This window comes from Macaca fascicularis, chromosome 16, assembly GCF_037993035.2.
Source record: "Macaca fascicularis isolate 582-1 chromosome 16, T2T-MFA8v1.1".
Taxonomy (NCBI): domain Eukaryota; kingdom Metazoa; phylum Chordata; class Mammalia; order Primates; family Cercopithecidae; genus Macaca; species Macaca fascicularis.
Genome location: NC_088390.1, coordinates 44897938 through 44913586, shown reverse-complemented (window position 1 = coordinate 44913586; position 15649 = coordinate 44897938). Strand labels below are relative to the sequence as shown.

General features: G+C 39.2%; 1 protein-coding gene across 7 annotated transcripts in view; it reads left to right on the top strand.

The window, feature by feature from the left end:
• APPBP2 (amyloid beta precursor protein binding protein 2) overlaps nt 1-15649 on the top strand; it is an 80902-nt gene that overhangs the window by 59021 nt on the left and 6232 nt on the right. For 6 of the 7 annotated variants that reach the window (XM_005583897.4, XM_074019072.1, XM_074019074.1 and 3 more), the window contains 7 exons: nt 967-1056; nt 2984-3051; nt 3130-3235; nt 4254-4378; nt 8639-8724; nt 10852-11042; nt 13307-13472. In XM_005583897.4, the coding sequence (XP_005583954.1) occupies nt 967-1056; nt 2984-3051; nt 3130-3235; nt 4254-4378; nt 8639-8724; nt 10852-11042; nt 13307-13472 (832 nt within the window). The remainder of the gene's footprint in view (nt 1-966; nt 1057-2983; nt 3052-3129; nt 3236-4253; nt 4379-8638; nt 8725-10851; nt 11043-13306; nt 13473-15649) is intronic. The other variant, XR_012425553.1, reaches the window with a different exon arrangement.

Genomic DNA, 15649 nt, shown 5'->3' with positions numbered 1-15649 from the left:
CATGGCCACACTTGTCTTTGTTTGTTTACTTGTTTGTTTGAGACAGTGTCTCACTCCATAAGGCCTGGAGTGCAGTGGCATCATCATGGCCCACTGCAGCCTCCACGTCAGCCCCACCAAGTAGCTGGAACTACAGGTGCACATCCCCACGCCCAGCTGATTTTTTTGATTTTTGATAGAGACAAAGTCTCACTATGTTATAACCCAGGCTGGTCTCAAACATCTGAGCTGGGTGATCCTCCCACCTCAGCCTCCCAGAGTGCTGGGATTACAGGTATGCGTCACCACAGCCAGCCTGATAATTTATTTTGACTTTTTTATTTCTTCCACTAAGCACCAGGAGAGGAAGGACATTTTTTGTTTTGTTTCCCACTTCATACCTAGATACTAGCATATTTGCCTGCCACTTAACCTCTCCACACCTCAGTTTCCCATAATAGTACATATCTTATAGGGCTGTTGTGTCAGGTAAATGTGTTAATGCACATAAAATACCTTGGACAGTAGCTGGGACAAAGTAAGCACTCAACTAAACAGACAATTCATACATAAAATAATAAATCTTACAGTAGGAGGATGGAATGTATAGGAAAACACAGGAAACCTTGTCTGGGACTGAAACCTGCAAGACAGATGAGTTTAAGGAGTTGGAAGAAGGGGGAATGTATTTTAAGGCAGAGGGAACAGTATGTGCAAAAGCTTCTAGGCAAGAGAGAACATACCTCTGATTTCTGGAAAATATGTATACACAAGGTCTGATTCAGACAAGCTGTAGATATTAAGAGTAAAAATAATTTAACAGATTTATACTTTGAAGAAAGTTTAGCCTCAGAAAATTCTAACTGTAAATATTTTGTGTGTGTTCTTATTGAAGTGCTTGTAGAAAAATTTTGCAGTCGTCTTGTTAAATATTGTCAACTTGATTTACCACAGTTCTGTCTCTTCTATAAATAATAATTTTTTTAGGCATACAAATGGTGCATTGAGGCAATGAAAGAAATTACAGCAGGCTTACCAGTGAAAGTTGTGGTGGATGTTTTAAGACAAGCTTCTAAGGTAAATATACTGTTAAAATTATTAAATGAATTATAGGATTTATCAGGCTTTAAGTTTGTTTTAATTAACCTATTATTTAACATTTTAGTTATTTGTACACTCCATAGACATAGGTCTGTTTTATAAGTTTCTGTGCTCATTTTTAGAAATCTGGTTTCTAACTAAAACTATCACACGTAGATTTTTAGCTAATTTTTCTTTACCAAGAAAACCAGTGAAATAATTCATTTTGATAATTGTTTCAGTGCACTAAAGTACAGATCAAAGTAGTATTTGGGTGCTATTCTGGCTTGAGTTTCTTTTTGTTGTTTTTTTTTTTAATATTTATAGCAACCTAAATTCCTTATGCCAAAATCCTGTGAACTTTGGTCACTCTTCTGCTAAAGGATAGCCTGGTGTTAAATCTCTTTGTCATTGTATTGCAGTCTCACAGCAAGGCAGCTTGCTATACTTGACCTGCTAGGCAGTCCTTACTTGATTTTTCTCTAGTTTTTTCTTATTCTGTAAATAAATGCATTAAATCTTTTACATTTTTATTTTATTTTAAATAGAGACAGGGTCTCACTATGTTGCCCTGGCTGGTGTCAAACACCTGGACTCAAGCGATCCTCCCACCTGAGCCTCCAGAAGTTCTAGGATTACAGGTGTGAGCTGCCACGCTTGGCCTGCATTAACTCTTGAGGATATTTAGTAGTAGTTTAAAACTACTGCTTTGGTGCAGTGAGGCCTTAAAGCATTAATGTACTTTTCAGATACACTCTTCTACCCAGAAGTTTCTCAGATTTGAATATTTCATTTTGGTTTATTTTACTTACGAAAATTCAACTAGAAGATAGAGTCCAAAATTATATCTGGGAGAATCCAAGATTTCTGTATTAAGTCAGTCATTTTAGAGTAAGTAAACAGTGTAAATATTCAAGTTATGAGAGCTAGAACAGGGATATTCTTATGTTTTTAATTAATTGAAATAATTGAATATTAATTTAATATAAAGCCAGTGTAATATTTATGCAAGATTAATATTTCTATATATAAATTATATTTAGAGTTTTTAAAAAACGACTAGCTATACTCATGGATCAAAATATTTTAAGAAATAATTGGGAGTTGTGCACAATGGCACATGCCTGTAGCCAGGAATTCAAGTCCAGCCTGGGCAACATAAAACCTTGTCTCTTAAGAAAAGAAATTATAAGAAAACTTGAAATTCTATGCATTTAAAAATTAGTAAATGAAAATAACAAAAGGTTGTTGTAAGCCACTCCAGGACTGGGATATAAGGACCTTAGAAAATGCTGTGGTAAATGCTGCCCCCATTATTTTATTTTAATAATAGGGAAAAATGGGAGTATACCAGCTTTGTAAGGTGACTTTATTATGACAGATTTGTACTAGGACTGACTGTCAAAATTTTAAACTTTATAATTTTCCCAGCTTATATACATATGTTTGTAATAGAATTTTTTTTTTTTAAACGGTGTCTCTCTCTGTCGCCCAGGCTGGAGTGCAGTGGCACTCGGCTCACTGCAAGCTCTGCCCCCATGGGTTCACGCTATTCTCCTGCCTTAGCCTCCCGAGTAGCTGGGACTACACAGGCGCCTGCCACCACGCCCGGCTAATTTTTTTGTATTTTTAGTAGAGATGGGGTTTCACCGTGTTAGCCAGGATGGTCTGGATCTTCTGACCTGGTGATCTGCCCGCCTTGGCCTCCCAAAGTGCTGGGATTACAGGCGTGAGCCACCGCGCCCGGCCTATAATAGAAAATTTTTAAGTACTTGGAAGGAAAGAAATTACAAATAGAACCTTTGTATTTACGTTTGGAGGGTTTTTTTCTTATTAACTGTTATAGCCAGAATATATAAACTACACTTATTTTAGCACACTAATGAACTGTTTGAGAGTTAACCGTTTTTCACTTTATCTTTAGGCTTGTGTAGTAAAACGTGAATTTAAGAAGGCAGAACAGTTAATTAAACATGCAGTGTATTTGGCACGGTAGGTGATTATTATTAAAAATATCCTTTTAAATTGTCTCTATACTTTATATGCTAATAATTTTGTATCCTTTTATAGGGATCATTTTGGATCAAAACACCCAAAATATTCTGATACACTGCTAGATTATGGGTTCTACTTACTCAATGTAGATAATATCTGTCAGTCTGTTGCAATTTATCAGGTATGTTAATGGTTACCCTTTTTTTCTTTCAACCTATATTGACTTGCTGACCTGTATTTGTTTGTGGTGTATAAACCACTCTTCAAAAATGACTTTTTAACACCTACCCTTCCCACCAATATAGGTTGCATCATTATTTTATTAAGTATTGCCTAGAAGGCGTAAAAGTTAATGCTTTGGGAACTAAAGAGAATCATTCAGGAAAGGAATTGTTGGGTTGTGAGCTCATATTTGGGAGTAGTTTTCCATTTTTTATTTACCCATATAATGGCTTGTCTTTGTTGTTGATTTAGTAAATGTCGCTAAAGCTGCCTTTGTAATAACAAAGATGGCTGATAATTATTTTAGGCCTTTCTTACTCATTCTCAGGTAAATGATGTATTATGCCATCGGTCTAGACAAGGCATACTTGACTTTAAGGTTCACTTTTTTTTTTTTTTTTTTCTTTTGAGACAGTTTTGATCTGTCGTCCAGGCTGGAGTGCAGTGGCGCAATCTCAGCTCACTGCAACCTCCGCCTCCTGAGTTCAAGCAATTCTCGTGCCTCAGCCTCCTGAGTATGTGGGATTACAAGCCCATGCCACCATGCCCGGCTAATTTTTGTATTTTTAGTAGAGACGGGGTTTCACCATGTTGCGGAGGCTAGTCTTGAACTACTGACCTCAGGTGATCCACCCATCTCGGCCTCCCAAAGTACTAGGATTACAGGTGTGAGCCACCGTGCCTGGCCTAAGTTCACTTTTGAAGAAGGACACAGAGAAAAACATTCCCAATGTCTTGATTCTCAAGACATAGGAATGATTATTATTATTAAGCCATTGCCTTTTAAGTCAAACTCTATCTTCAGAAATTCAGGCCTTCTAGGTGACTTTCGTGTTCTGTAATTTAAATATAGCAGGACTTTCTGGGCTTCATAATTTTGTGGTGTTAGGCATATAGATATATATTTAAATTACTAGGATGTTTAATTTAGGTGGTATTTTCTACAGTATTGACAAATATTTTTATGATTCTTTCAGGCAGCACTTGACATTAGACAGTCAGTGTTTGGTGGCAAAAATATCCACGTAGCAACAGCTCATGAAGATTTGGCTTACTCTTCTTATGTCCACCAGTATAGCTCTGGGAAATTTGACAATGCACTGTAAGTTCCACATTCCTTTTCTCTGAAGGAGGAAATACTGTTTTTGTTTTATTTTGTTTTTTCCCATTAGGGAACTATTATTATATTAATAATAGTACTTGATATACTTTATAGATTGAATTTGTCTTCCTGGAGCTTTAACAGAATGCCTAAAATGTTCTTGAAGTCATTTAAAATCATACCAGTTTTCAGGTGCAGAGGCTCTTGCCTGTAATCCCAGCACTTTGGGAGGCTGAGGTGGAAAGATTGCTTGAGCCCAAGAGTTTTGAGACCCTGTCTACTCAAAAAATTTTAAAAATTAGCTGGATGTTTTGGTGCATGTCTGTGGTCCCAGCTGCTCTGGAGGCTGAGGCAGGAGAATTGCTTGAGCCCAAGAGGTCAAGGATGCAGTGAGCCATATTCACACCACTGCATTCCAGCCTGGGCAACAGAGTGAGACCCTATTTCCAAAAATAAATAAAATCATACTAATTTATAGGTTATTCACTTAGCCTTTATGTGATTTAATATTGAGACTTGTATATTTTCATGTAGAATGTAACTTATCTTTTGAGTATTTACTTCAATAATTTTTGAGTAATACAGTAGCAAACTTAACCTGAAAACTTCTTGGTCAGAACACACAGAAATACTGAATCAAATATAACAATTGTCTTTTTAAATGTGTAACTGAGCTTGCAAGAGTGAGGGGGAAATCCTCCAAGGGCCAATAATGGACACTAAAATTCAAAGGATTAAGCATGGCCTGTGGTATAACTGCTCTGGGGTGATGGGAAAGTTTAGAGATTTCTGTAACCTTGGTTTAAGAAATAGCCTATAGGAGGCTGGGAGTTAGAACTGAAACCCTCACATGAAGCAGAGTCAAGACTACAGCCCGGCTGGGCACGGTGGCTCATGCCTGTAATCCCAGCACTTTGGGAGGCCAAAGCGGGTGGATCACCTGCAGTCAGGAGTTCAAGACAAGCCTGGCCAAGATGATGAAACCCCATCTCTACTAAAAATAGAAAAATTAGCCGGGCATGGTGGCAGGCACCTGTAATGCCAGCTACTCGGGAGGCTGAGGCAGAGAATTGCTTGAACCCAGGAGATGGAGGTTGCAGTGAGCCAAGATTGTGCCACTGCCCTCCAGCCTAGGAAACAGAGTGAGACTCTGTCAAAAAAAAAAAAAAAAAAGACTACAACCCCAGGGAAAAGACAACAGGTGGACATCTATCTAATTAATAGATGATAGGGAAAGTTGGCCATCTGAGTTTGGTATCACAGTTGAACCCAAAAAGAAGCCTCACAAAACATAATTCTTTACCTATAACACTCTTGAGACAGGGATAATGCCTGAGGATCTCCAAACAGAAAAATATTAAAAAGCACTTTGGGACTGCAGGTTTTCCTGGGATGCCTTGTGAGAGAAAATGCAAAACTTGGAAATAATTACCTGTCAACCCAAACTACACAGACATTTCATAGACAAAGCTTTACCTAAAATGAACTCACCATTAAAAATTACAAAACATAAGAAAATATTTCCTCTGAGTCAGCAGACATAATGAACAGGATTAGAATCCTGAGAACTTTAGTTAACAGAACTTTTTTGGCCAGGCGCAGTGGCTCACACCTGTAATCCCAGCACTTTGGGAAGCCGAGGCGGGGGGATCATGAGGTCAGGAGATCAAGACCATCCTGGCCAACAGGGTGAAACCCTGTCTCTACTAAAAATACAAAAATTAGCTGGGTGTGGTGGCACGCGCCTGTAATCCCAGCTACTCGGGAGGCTGAGGCAGGAGAATCGCCTGAACCTGGGAGTTGGAGGTTGCAGTGAGCCAGGATCGCCACTGCACTCCAGCCTGGTGACAAAACGAGACTCCATCTCAAAAAAAAAAAAAAAAAATGTTTTTTGATTGATGCTATAGTATGTATTCTTTCTATGATTAAAGATACAAAATAGGTTGGCAAACTAGGCCTGCAAGTAAATTAAAGTTTTATGTTTTACTGGAACATAGCCATGCTCATTCATTCATGTATTTTCTATAGCTTCGTTCACACTGCAGCAGCAAGAGTTCAATAGTTGCAACAGAGAATGTGTGGCCAACACAACCTAAAATATTTACTATCTGGCCCTCTACAGAAAAAGCTTGTTAACCCTAATATAAAAGAAAGAATGAAGAAAATTCCTGTAAAGGAAATGGGAAGTTTTTTTGTTTTTGTTTTGGTTTTTTTTTGAGACAGAGTCTCTCACTCTGTCCCCAGGCTGGAGTGCAGTGGCGTGATCTCGGCTCACTGCACTCTCCACCTCCCAAGTTCAAGCGATTCTCCTGTCTCAGCCACCTGAGTAGCTGGAATTATAGGCACATGCCACCACGCCTGGCTAATTTTTGTATTTTTAGTAGAGACAGGGTTTCACCATGTTGGCCAGACTGGTCTCGATCTCCTCATCTTAAGTGATCTGCCCACCTTGGCCTCCTAAAGTGCTGAGACCACAGATGTGAGCCACCGCGCCTGGCTGGAAAAGGGCAGATTTTAAAATAAAACAACTGATACATGCTACAGCATGGATGAACCTTGAAAACACTGTGCCCAGTGAAAGAAGCCAGTCACAAAGGATCACATATTGTATGATTTCATTTATGTGATGTGTCCAGAATAGGCAAATCTGTAGAGACAGAACATAAATTGGTTTTGTCTAGGCTGGGAAGTTGGAGGGAAATGGAGAGTGACTGCTAATGAGCATGGGTTTCTTTCATCATGGGGTTATGAAAATGTTGTAAAATTGATTTTGGTGATTGGCATACTACTTGGTGAATACACTAAAAATCATTGAATTGTACACGTTAAATGGGTGAATTGTGTGGTATACTAATTACATCTTGAGTCGTTATAAAAATAAAACAAATGGCTAGAAATGGAAGTAGTCATTGACATTAAAACTCAGCAGATAGGCCAGGCATGGTGGCCCACTCTTGTACTCCCAGCACTTCAGGAGGTCAAGGTGGGTAGATCACTTGAGCCCGGGAGTTTGAGACCACCTTGGGCAACATAGCAAATCACCGTCTCTGCAAAGAAAATGCAAAAAAAATTAGTTGGGCATGGCGATGTACGCCTGTAACCTACCTATCCGGGAGGCTGAGGTGGGAGGATCACCTGAGCCCAGGAGTTTGAGGCTGTGGTGAGCCATGATTGCACCACTATACTCTAGCCTGGACGACAGAGCAGGATCGTGTCTCAAAAAAAAATAAAAACTCAGCAGACAAGTTTAACAGCAGGTTAGTTAGAACAAAAGAGAGAATCAGTAAATTGGAGACAGATTTGAGAAAACTAGTGGTTACCTGGAAGATGGGGGAGAGGAGGCTTGGTGTTGTTTGAAAGGAACTGACAATAAAACAAATAGCTTACCTTCTGTTTGGTGATATGGGCCATAAACAAATAACCAAACTTGTCAGGCGAGAATACATGTTGTGAAGAAGAGTAAAGTAGGCTAAGAGTTGAGAGAATGATGGTAAAATTTTTTTTTTTTTGAGACAGTCTTTGTCATCCAGGCTGGAGTGCAATGGTGCAGTCTTGGCTTACTGCAACTTCCACCTCCGGGGTTCAAGCAGTTCTGCCTCAGCCTCCTGAGTAGCTGGGATTACAGGCGTTCACCACCACACCTGGCTAATTTTTGTATTTTTTTAGTAGAGATAGAGTTTCACCATGTTGGCCAGGCTCGCCTTGAACTCCTGACCTCAGGTGATCCACCCACCTCAGCCTCCCAAAGTGCTGGGATTACAGGTGTGAGCCACCGCGCCTGGCCAATGGTAAATTTTTTTAGGGCCTTTTATATGATCTGTTCTGGAAAGACATGTTCAGTGAGAAGCGAGCTGTGAGAATGTTCAGGGGAAGAGCATTGCAGAGAGGGTAAAGCCAGGGTGAGAACATGCTCTGCATGTTCAGGAAACTGCTAGGCCTGTGCGGCTGGAGGGGAAGGAGAGGGTTGGTGTGAGAATGGCAGGAGATGAAGTCAGGGAAGTAGCAGGCTGAAAGATCATACAGTGTTGTAGACTGTAGTAAAGACTTTCTCTTTCATTCTGAGGGAAATGGGAGTCTCTGTTGGGTATTAAAAGTTCAGTCTACAGCAGATTGGAAATTCAAAGCAAAAAGCTGAATCTTTACCATAGATAGTTTTAGAAGTACTTTCTATCAGTATTATATTACAGATTGTGATTTTTAAAATTCCTAAATCATTTGTAACTAAAAAGAAATACCAGACTCTATCTATCTGTATTACAGATTTCATGCAGAAAGAGCTATTGGTATCATTACCCACATCCTACCTGAAGATCATCTTCTTTTGGCTTCTTCAAAGAGGGTGAAAGGTATCCTTTGTAATCTAGACTCAGATATTTTAAAATAGATGATATATGGTATAAAATAGGGATATTTGTTTATTTTCTCAGAGGATTGGAGGATTTTCTCAGAGGATTAGACTGTGTCTACGTATTACTAGATAGCCATTTTACCACAACTCTACTTAAGGGATTCCAGTGGTTCATAATGAAAGACTGTTTGCATCTCTCATAAAACATTGTTAATAGGCCGGGCTTGGTGGCTTATGCCTGTAATCCCAGCACTTTGGGAGGTCAAGGCAGGCGGATCACCTGAGGTCAGAAGTTTGAGACCATTCTGGCCAACGTGGTGAAACCCCATCTCTAATAAAAATACAAAAATTAGCTGGGTGTGGTGGCACACGCCTGTAATCCCAGCTACTTGGGAGGCTGAGTCAGGAGAATTGTTTGAACCCAGGAGTCAGAGGTTGCAGTGAACCAAGATCGTGCCACTGCACTCCAGCCTGGGCAACAGAACAAGACTCTGTCTCAAAAAAAAAAAAAAAAAGTTAATAAGCCAGAATTTATTTCTTTTCTCTCTCCTTTTTGTCATTCACTCATGCATGCATTAATTTTTTTTGATGATTTCATGGAAGAATAATACAGATGTTTCTGCACAACATGGATAGAAGATGGGTTTCATAACTTTAGCTTTGTTGTGCAGGATTCTTATCCTGAGCTTCATATCAGGTTACACTGAATGTTGCAAGACTCTTGCCAAATACCCCTATCTTCCATTTCTTATTTTAACTTTCCTTCTGATTACTACCAAGGCTTTTTCATGTAATGTATTTATTTTGCTAACATGATTGGGTTACCTATGTGGTAATTCCATGCATGTTGGGTATGTTCTACCTTAGTTCTGGAACTGAGGTTTTTCTCCCTCTAGGTTTGTATTTTTTAAGTTACACAAGTAATACATGATGTTAGATAGAAAAGAGAAAAAATAAATTGCCTTAAAATCCCACCAATCCTCAATCAACATTTTGGTGAATATTATTTTAGACTTTTATTACTTCAAATAAGATAACTAAATTTTTTTTTTTAGTTTTATAATCTGATTTTTTCGCTCAATATATTACAAACATTTTTTCATGTCTCTACATATGTTCTTTTTTCTAATGTATTTAACCTTACCTTTTTAATTTAACTCTTACAATTGTTTTTAACCTTTTATTTTTTAAAAATGCTACAGCGAAGTAAATCTCTTTTTCTTACCTTTGTGTACATAGACAGTTTTCCAAGAAATCAAATTATCTGGTAAAATAATATGTATATTCTTAAGACTTTAGATAGAATTTGAAAGTCTTGAATGCAGCTTTGAAATTGAAATGTTTTGCCTGATTTGGTTGGTCAGATGAGTAGGAGGAAACCAGTTCTTAGCTGTGTTTGGTTAAAGGTTATGTTTTATAAAGTGTGGTTTCAAAATTTTCAAAAGTGCTTAGGTACTCCTTGACACAGTTTCATAACTTTTAAAAACTTGCCTTGTCGGCCGGGCGTGGTGGCTCACGCCTGTAATCCCAGCACTTTGGTAGGTCGAGGTGGGTGGATCACAAGGTCAGGAGATCAAGACCATCCTGGCTAACACGGTGAAACCCCGTCTCTACTGAAAAAAATACAAAAAATTAGCCGGGCGTGGTGGCAGACACCTGTAGTCCCAGCTACTCGGGAGGCTGAGGCAGGAGAATGGCGTGAACCCATGAGGTGGAGTTGCAGTGAGCCGAGATCGCGCCATTGCACTCCAGCCTGGGTAACACAGAGAGACTCCATCTCAAAAAAAAAAAAAAAAAAAAACTTGCCTTGTCCTTCCATTTAATTTGAAAAATAAATTCACATCAGCAAAGTATAGCAGTCTATTAAAATAGAAACTAATTCTGCAAAATCGTTTATACCATTGTTTTTCTTAAATTTGAATTTATATACTGTGCAAAATAGAATGACCACCAAAAAGTGTACTTTTTTGTTAAAGTGGAATTCTTTCATCTTGACCAGTTCCAAACCATAATCACATATAAATATAATCAGTAAACATTTTTATTATTTAAGTTTAAAGTAAATGTTCTTATTAGCTTTGGTAGACAGTTTTGAAGTACACTAATTTATTGCCTTCTTTTTTAGCACTTATTTTAGAGGAGATTGCAATTGACTGTCATAATAAGGAAACTGAACAGAGGCTGCTTCAAGAAGCTCATGATTTGCACCTGTCTTCACTCCAACTAGCTAAAAAAGCTTTTGGGGAATTTAATGTACAGACTGCAAAACACTATGGAAACCTTGGAAGACTTTATCAGTCAATGAGAAAATTTAAGGTAGAATCATGTTTTACTATATTTTTCTCTCTTAATCTTAAGTAATGAAATAGAATCTTAAATAATCTTAAGTAAGCTCAAATAAATTATACACTTATATTATTCACAAAGGAATTGAGAGGATAGCGAGTATAAAACAACATAGGCCAAGCACAATGGCTCATTCCTATAATCCTGGCACTCTGGGAGGCTGAAATGGGAGGGTCTCTTGAGACCAGGAGTTTCAGACGAGCCTGGGCAACATAGGGAGACCCTGTCTCTACAAAAATTAGCCAGGTGTGGTGGCACATACCTGTCTTTCTAGCTACTTGGGAGACTAAAGCAGGAGGATGAGTTGAGCCCAAGAAGTTGAGGCTGCAGTGACTGATCACACCACTGCACTCTAGCCTGGGTGACAGAGTGAGACCCTATCTCTAAAACAAACAAAAAATAGTCAAAATATAAATAAAATTTAAAAATCAGGACCGTGGGCCAGGCACAGTGGCTCTTGCCTGTAATCCCAGCATTTTGGGAGTCCAGGGTGGGACAATCACCTGAAGCCAGGAGTTCAAGACTAGCCTGGTCAATATAGGGAAATCCCATCTCTACAAAAAAGAAAAAGTTAGCCAGACGTGATGGCTCGCACCTGTAGTCCCAGCTTCTCCAGAGGCTGAGGCAAGAGGATGGCTGGAGCCCATGAGGTTGAGGCTGCAGTGAGCTGTGATTACACCACTACACTCCAGCCTACGTGACAGAGTGAGAGCCTGTCTCCAGAAAAAAAAATACATATATATCATGAAAAATTAGGAAACATATCAAACCAAAAAGATTAATATATGAGGCCAGGCACAGTGGCTCGCGTCTGTAATCCCAGCACTTTGGGAGGCCAAGGTGGGCAGAACACTTGAGGTCAGGAGTTCGAGACCAGCCTGGGTAACATGGTGAAACCCGTCTCTACTAAAAATACAAAAATTAGCCAGGCATGGTGGTATGCACCTGTAGTCCCAGCTACTTGGGAGGCTGAGACAGGAGAATTGCTTCAACCTGGGAGGTGGAGATTGTAGTGAGCCGAGATCTGCACTCCAGCTCCAATGGGTGACAGAGTGAGACTCCATCTCAAAAAAAAAAAAAAAAGATTAATATATGAAAGTAGTACTTGAGATAAGGAAAAAAAAAAGACAAATATGATCGCTATACTTGACTTCAAACATAGTTCTTAGTATATAATTATTGATATATAATTCTTAGTATATACTAAGTATAGCTCTTAGCAGAATGCCTGGCACATGGCAGGTGTGCAAGAAATGTCAGCTATTGCAACAAGTATTATTAATTGTAGCAATAAATATGACTAACTTCAATGTCTTTTAGAATTTTGAGTTACAAATTTTTCTTTTTTTAATGTAGGTTCTTACTCTGCTGTCCAGGCTGTAGTTCAGTGGTATGATCATGGCTCACTGCAGGCTCAACTTTCCTGGGCTCAGGCGATCCTTTCACCTCAGCCTCCCAAGTAGCTGGGAATACAGGCACACACCACCACACTGCCTAATTTTTGTATTGTTTGTAGAGACAGGGTCTTGCCCTATTGCCCAGCCCTGTTGCCCAGGCTGATCTCGAACTCCTGGGCTCAAGCAATCTGCCTGCCTCAACCTCCCAGACTGTTGGGATTACAGGCATGAGCCACTGTGCCCAGCCTATAAATTCTTAATATTACTAATTTTGGGATCACAGTAAGGAAAGAGTGAGAGGTCTTCTTTACCTGAAAAGCAACCTATATATCCCTGAAGTACCTTGAGTTTAGTTTGTTGGAATAAAAATTGTCAGAATTCCAAAAAATGAAGTATATACCCATGTAAATTAACATATTATGATATAGAGCTTGTTAAGAAGGTTCAACTAAATTTTGGACTGTGTTAACCAAACGAAGTAATTTTTGTTTTAGAATGTTTTGTTAATTTCTTGTAACAGTTTCTTGTAATAATTAATTTTGCAAATTTCTTTGTTCTAAAAAATTGTTCTTCTAACAATTTTTTATTACCAGGATAAGTTTTCACTTGTTACTTTTGGCATAGGATACTATTGCTGTCATCAGTTTATCTGCGGTTTCCAAAACTCTGTAATGCTTCCCATAGGCAGTTTTTGGAATAACATTGTATGTTCTTTGATATGATTACTTTATGGCATTCATAAGATGTCTTTGGCATTTAGATCAGTTTTGCTCATTGAGTAAGAACTGTTAAGATGAGAAAAAGTATAATGATTGATATGGCATAATTGTTTTTCAGGAAGCCGAAGAAATGCACATCAAAGCAATTCAGATTAAAGAACAACTTCTTGGTCAAGAAGATTATGAAGTAGCCCTTTCAGTCGGACATCTGGCTTCTTTATATAATTATGACATGAATCAGTATGAAAATGCTGAGAAACTTTATTTGCGATCTATAGCAATTGGTATGTTACATTTAAATTTTCTTTAGTCAGTTGATTACAAATCAGCATGTCAGCATGTCTTATATGTTGTATAAGGAAAATGTTATTAAACACTTAAATGGGGCTGGGTGTCGTTGCTCATACCTGTAATCCCAGCACTTTGGGAGGCCGAGGTCCTAGGCAGATCACTTGAGGTCAGGAGTTGGTGACCAGCCTAGCCAACATAGTGAAACCCCATCTCTACTAAAAAAATACAGAAACAAATTAGCTGGGCATGGTGGTGCGCGTCTGTAGTCCCAGCTACTCAGGAGTCTGAGGCAGGAGAATCGCTTGAACCTGGAAGGCAGAGGTTGTCGTGAGCTGAGATTGGGCCACTGCTCTCCAGCCTGGGCAACAGAATGAGACTCCATCTCAAAAAAATAAATAAAATAGTAAAATAGTTAATAAAATAAAATAGACTTAAATGGGATAAGTTGCTAAGGATATTCAGGAACCACTCAAAAATCATCTGGAACATTTTGCTAAAGGTGCTTTTTTTGATACTGAAGCCAGTAGTAAGAAGTGTGACAGCAGAGTGTCATGTGTAGGCAAAAGTAGTTATTTTAAAGTATTTGTGCAGTTACTGCCCACTCATTCCTCCCCCTCCCTTCTCCTAACTTTTAACATCATAGATCAGGCTTACCTGTTTTTGAACTTGATAAAGTTATACAATGTGTATTTTTATGTGTCTGACTTATTGGTGAACAATAATGGTAAAATCTGTGATGTTGCATATCACTGCCATATGCTAGATTAGGATGTCATCATTTATCCATTCCACTGTTAATGAACATTTGGAACATTTGGATTTCCATTTCAGGACTATTACAAAATCAAGATAAGGAATCTGTGGCCATCATCTTATGAAGTGCCTGTTAAAACTCTTGCCCATTTTTATACTGATTTATCTTGTCGTTTTCTTACTGACTTGTAGAAGTTCTTTATATGATACGAATATGACAGACCTTCGTTGGTTACATGTGTTGCACATATCTCTTATTCTATTGCTTGTTTCCTAATGGAGCCTTTTAAATAACAATAATTCTTTTTTGTGTGTGAGACAGGATCTTACTTTGTCACCCAGGCTGGAGTGCAAATCAGGGCTCACTGCAGCCTCAATCTCCTGAGCTCAGGTGATCCTCCTGCCTCAGCTGAGTAGCTGGGACTACAGACATGTACCAGCACAGCCGGCTAATTTTTTTTTTTAATTTCAATAGGGATGAGGTCTCACAATCTTGGCCCAGGCTGATCTCAAACTCCTGAGCTCAAGTGATCCTCCTACCTCAGCCTCCCGAAGTGCTGGGATTGCAGGCGTGAGCCACTGTGACCAGCCAGCCAGTCCTTAATGTAATCAGATGCATCAGTATTTTCTTTCTTTCTTTTTTTTTTTTTTTTTTTTTTTTGAGAGGGAGTCTCGCTGTGTCACCCAGGCTAGAGTACAGTGGCGCGATCTTGGCTCACTGCAACCTCCAACTCCTAGGTTCAAGCGATTCTCCTGCCTAAGCCTCCCGAGTAGCTGGAACTATAGGTGCCCGCCACCACACCCGGTTAATTTTTTGTATTTTTAGTAGAGACGGGGTTTCAGTATGTTGGCCAGGATGGTCTCAATCTCTTGACCTTGTGATCTGCCCGCCTCGGCCTCCCAAAGTGCTAGGATTACAGGCCTTGTGAGCCACTGCACCTAGCCTGCGTCAGTGTTTTCTTTTGTGAATAGCACTTTTTGTATGCTGTTTAAGAAATCTTTTTGACTGGGCGCAATGGCTCACTCCTTCCCAAAGTAATAAAGATATTTTTCTAGAAAATTATCTTTAGGAAACTTTATTTATATTTAGATCTACAGTCCTGAAACTGATTTTTGTTTATGGTGTGCAGTAGGGATTCAATTGTTTTTCCCAGTATGGACATAGAGTTAAGCCAAGACCATTTCTTCAAAAGACTTTTTTTGGTTTGGTTTTGTTTTGAGACAGTCTCAAACTCTGTCGTCCAGGCTGAAATGCAGTGGCGTGGTCTTGACTCGCTGCAGCCTCCGCCTCCTGGGTTCAAGCGATTCTCCTGTCCCAGTCTCCCAAGTAGCTGGGACTACAGATGCGCATCACCACACTTGGCTAATTTTTTTGTAATTTTTTAGCAGAGGCAAGGTTTTGCCATGTCGGCCAGGC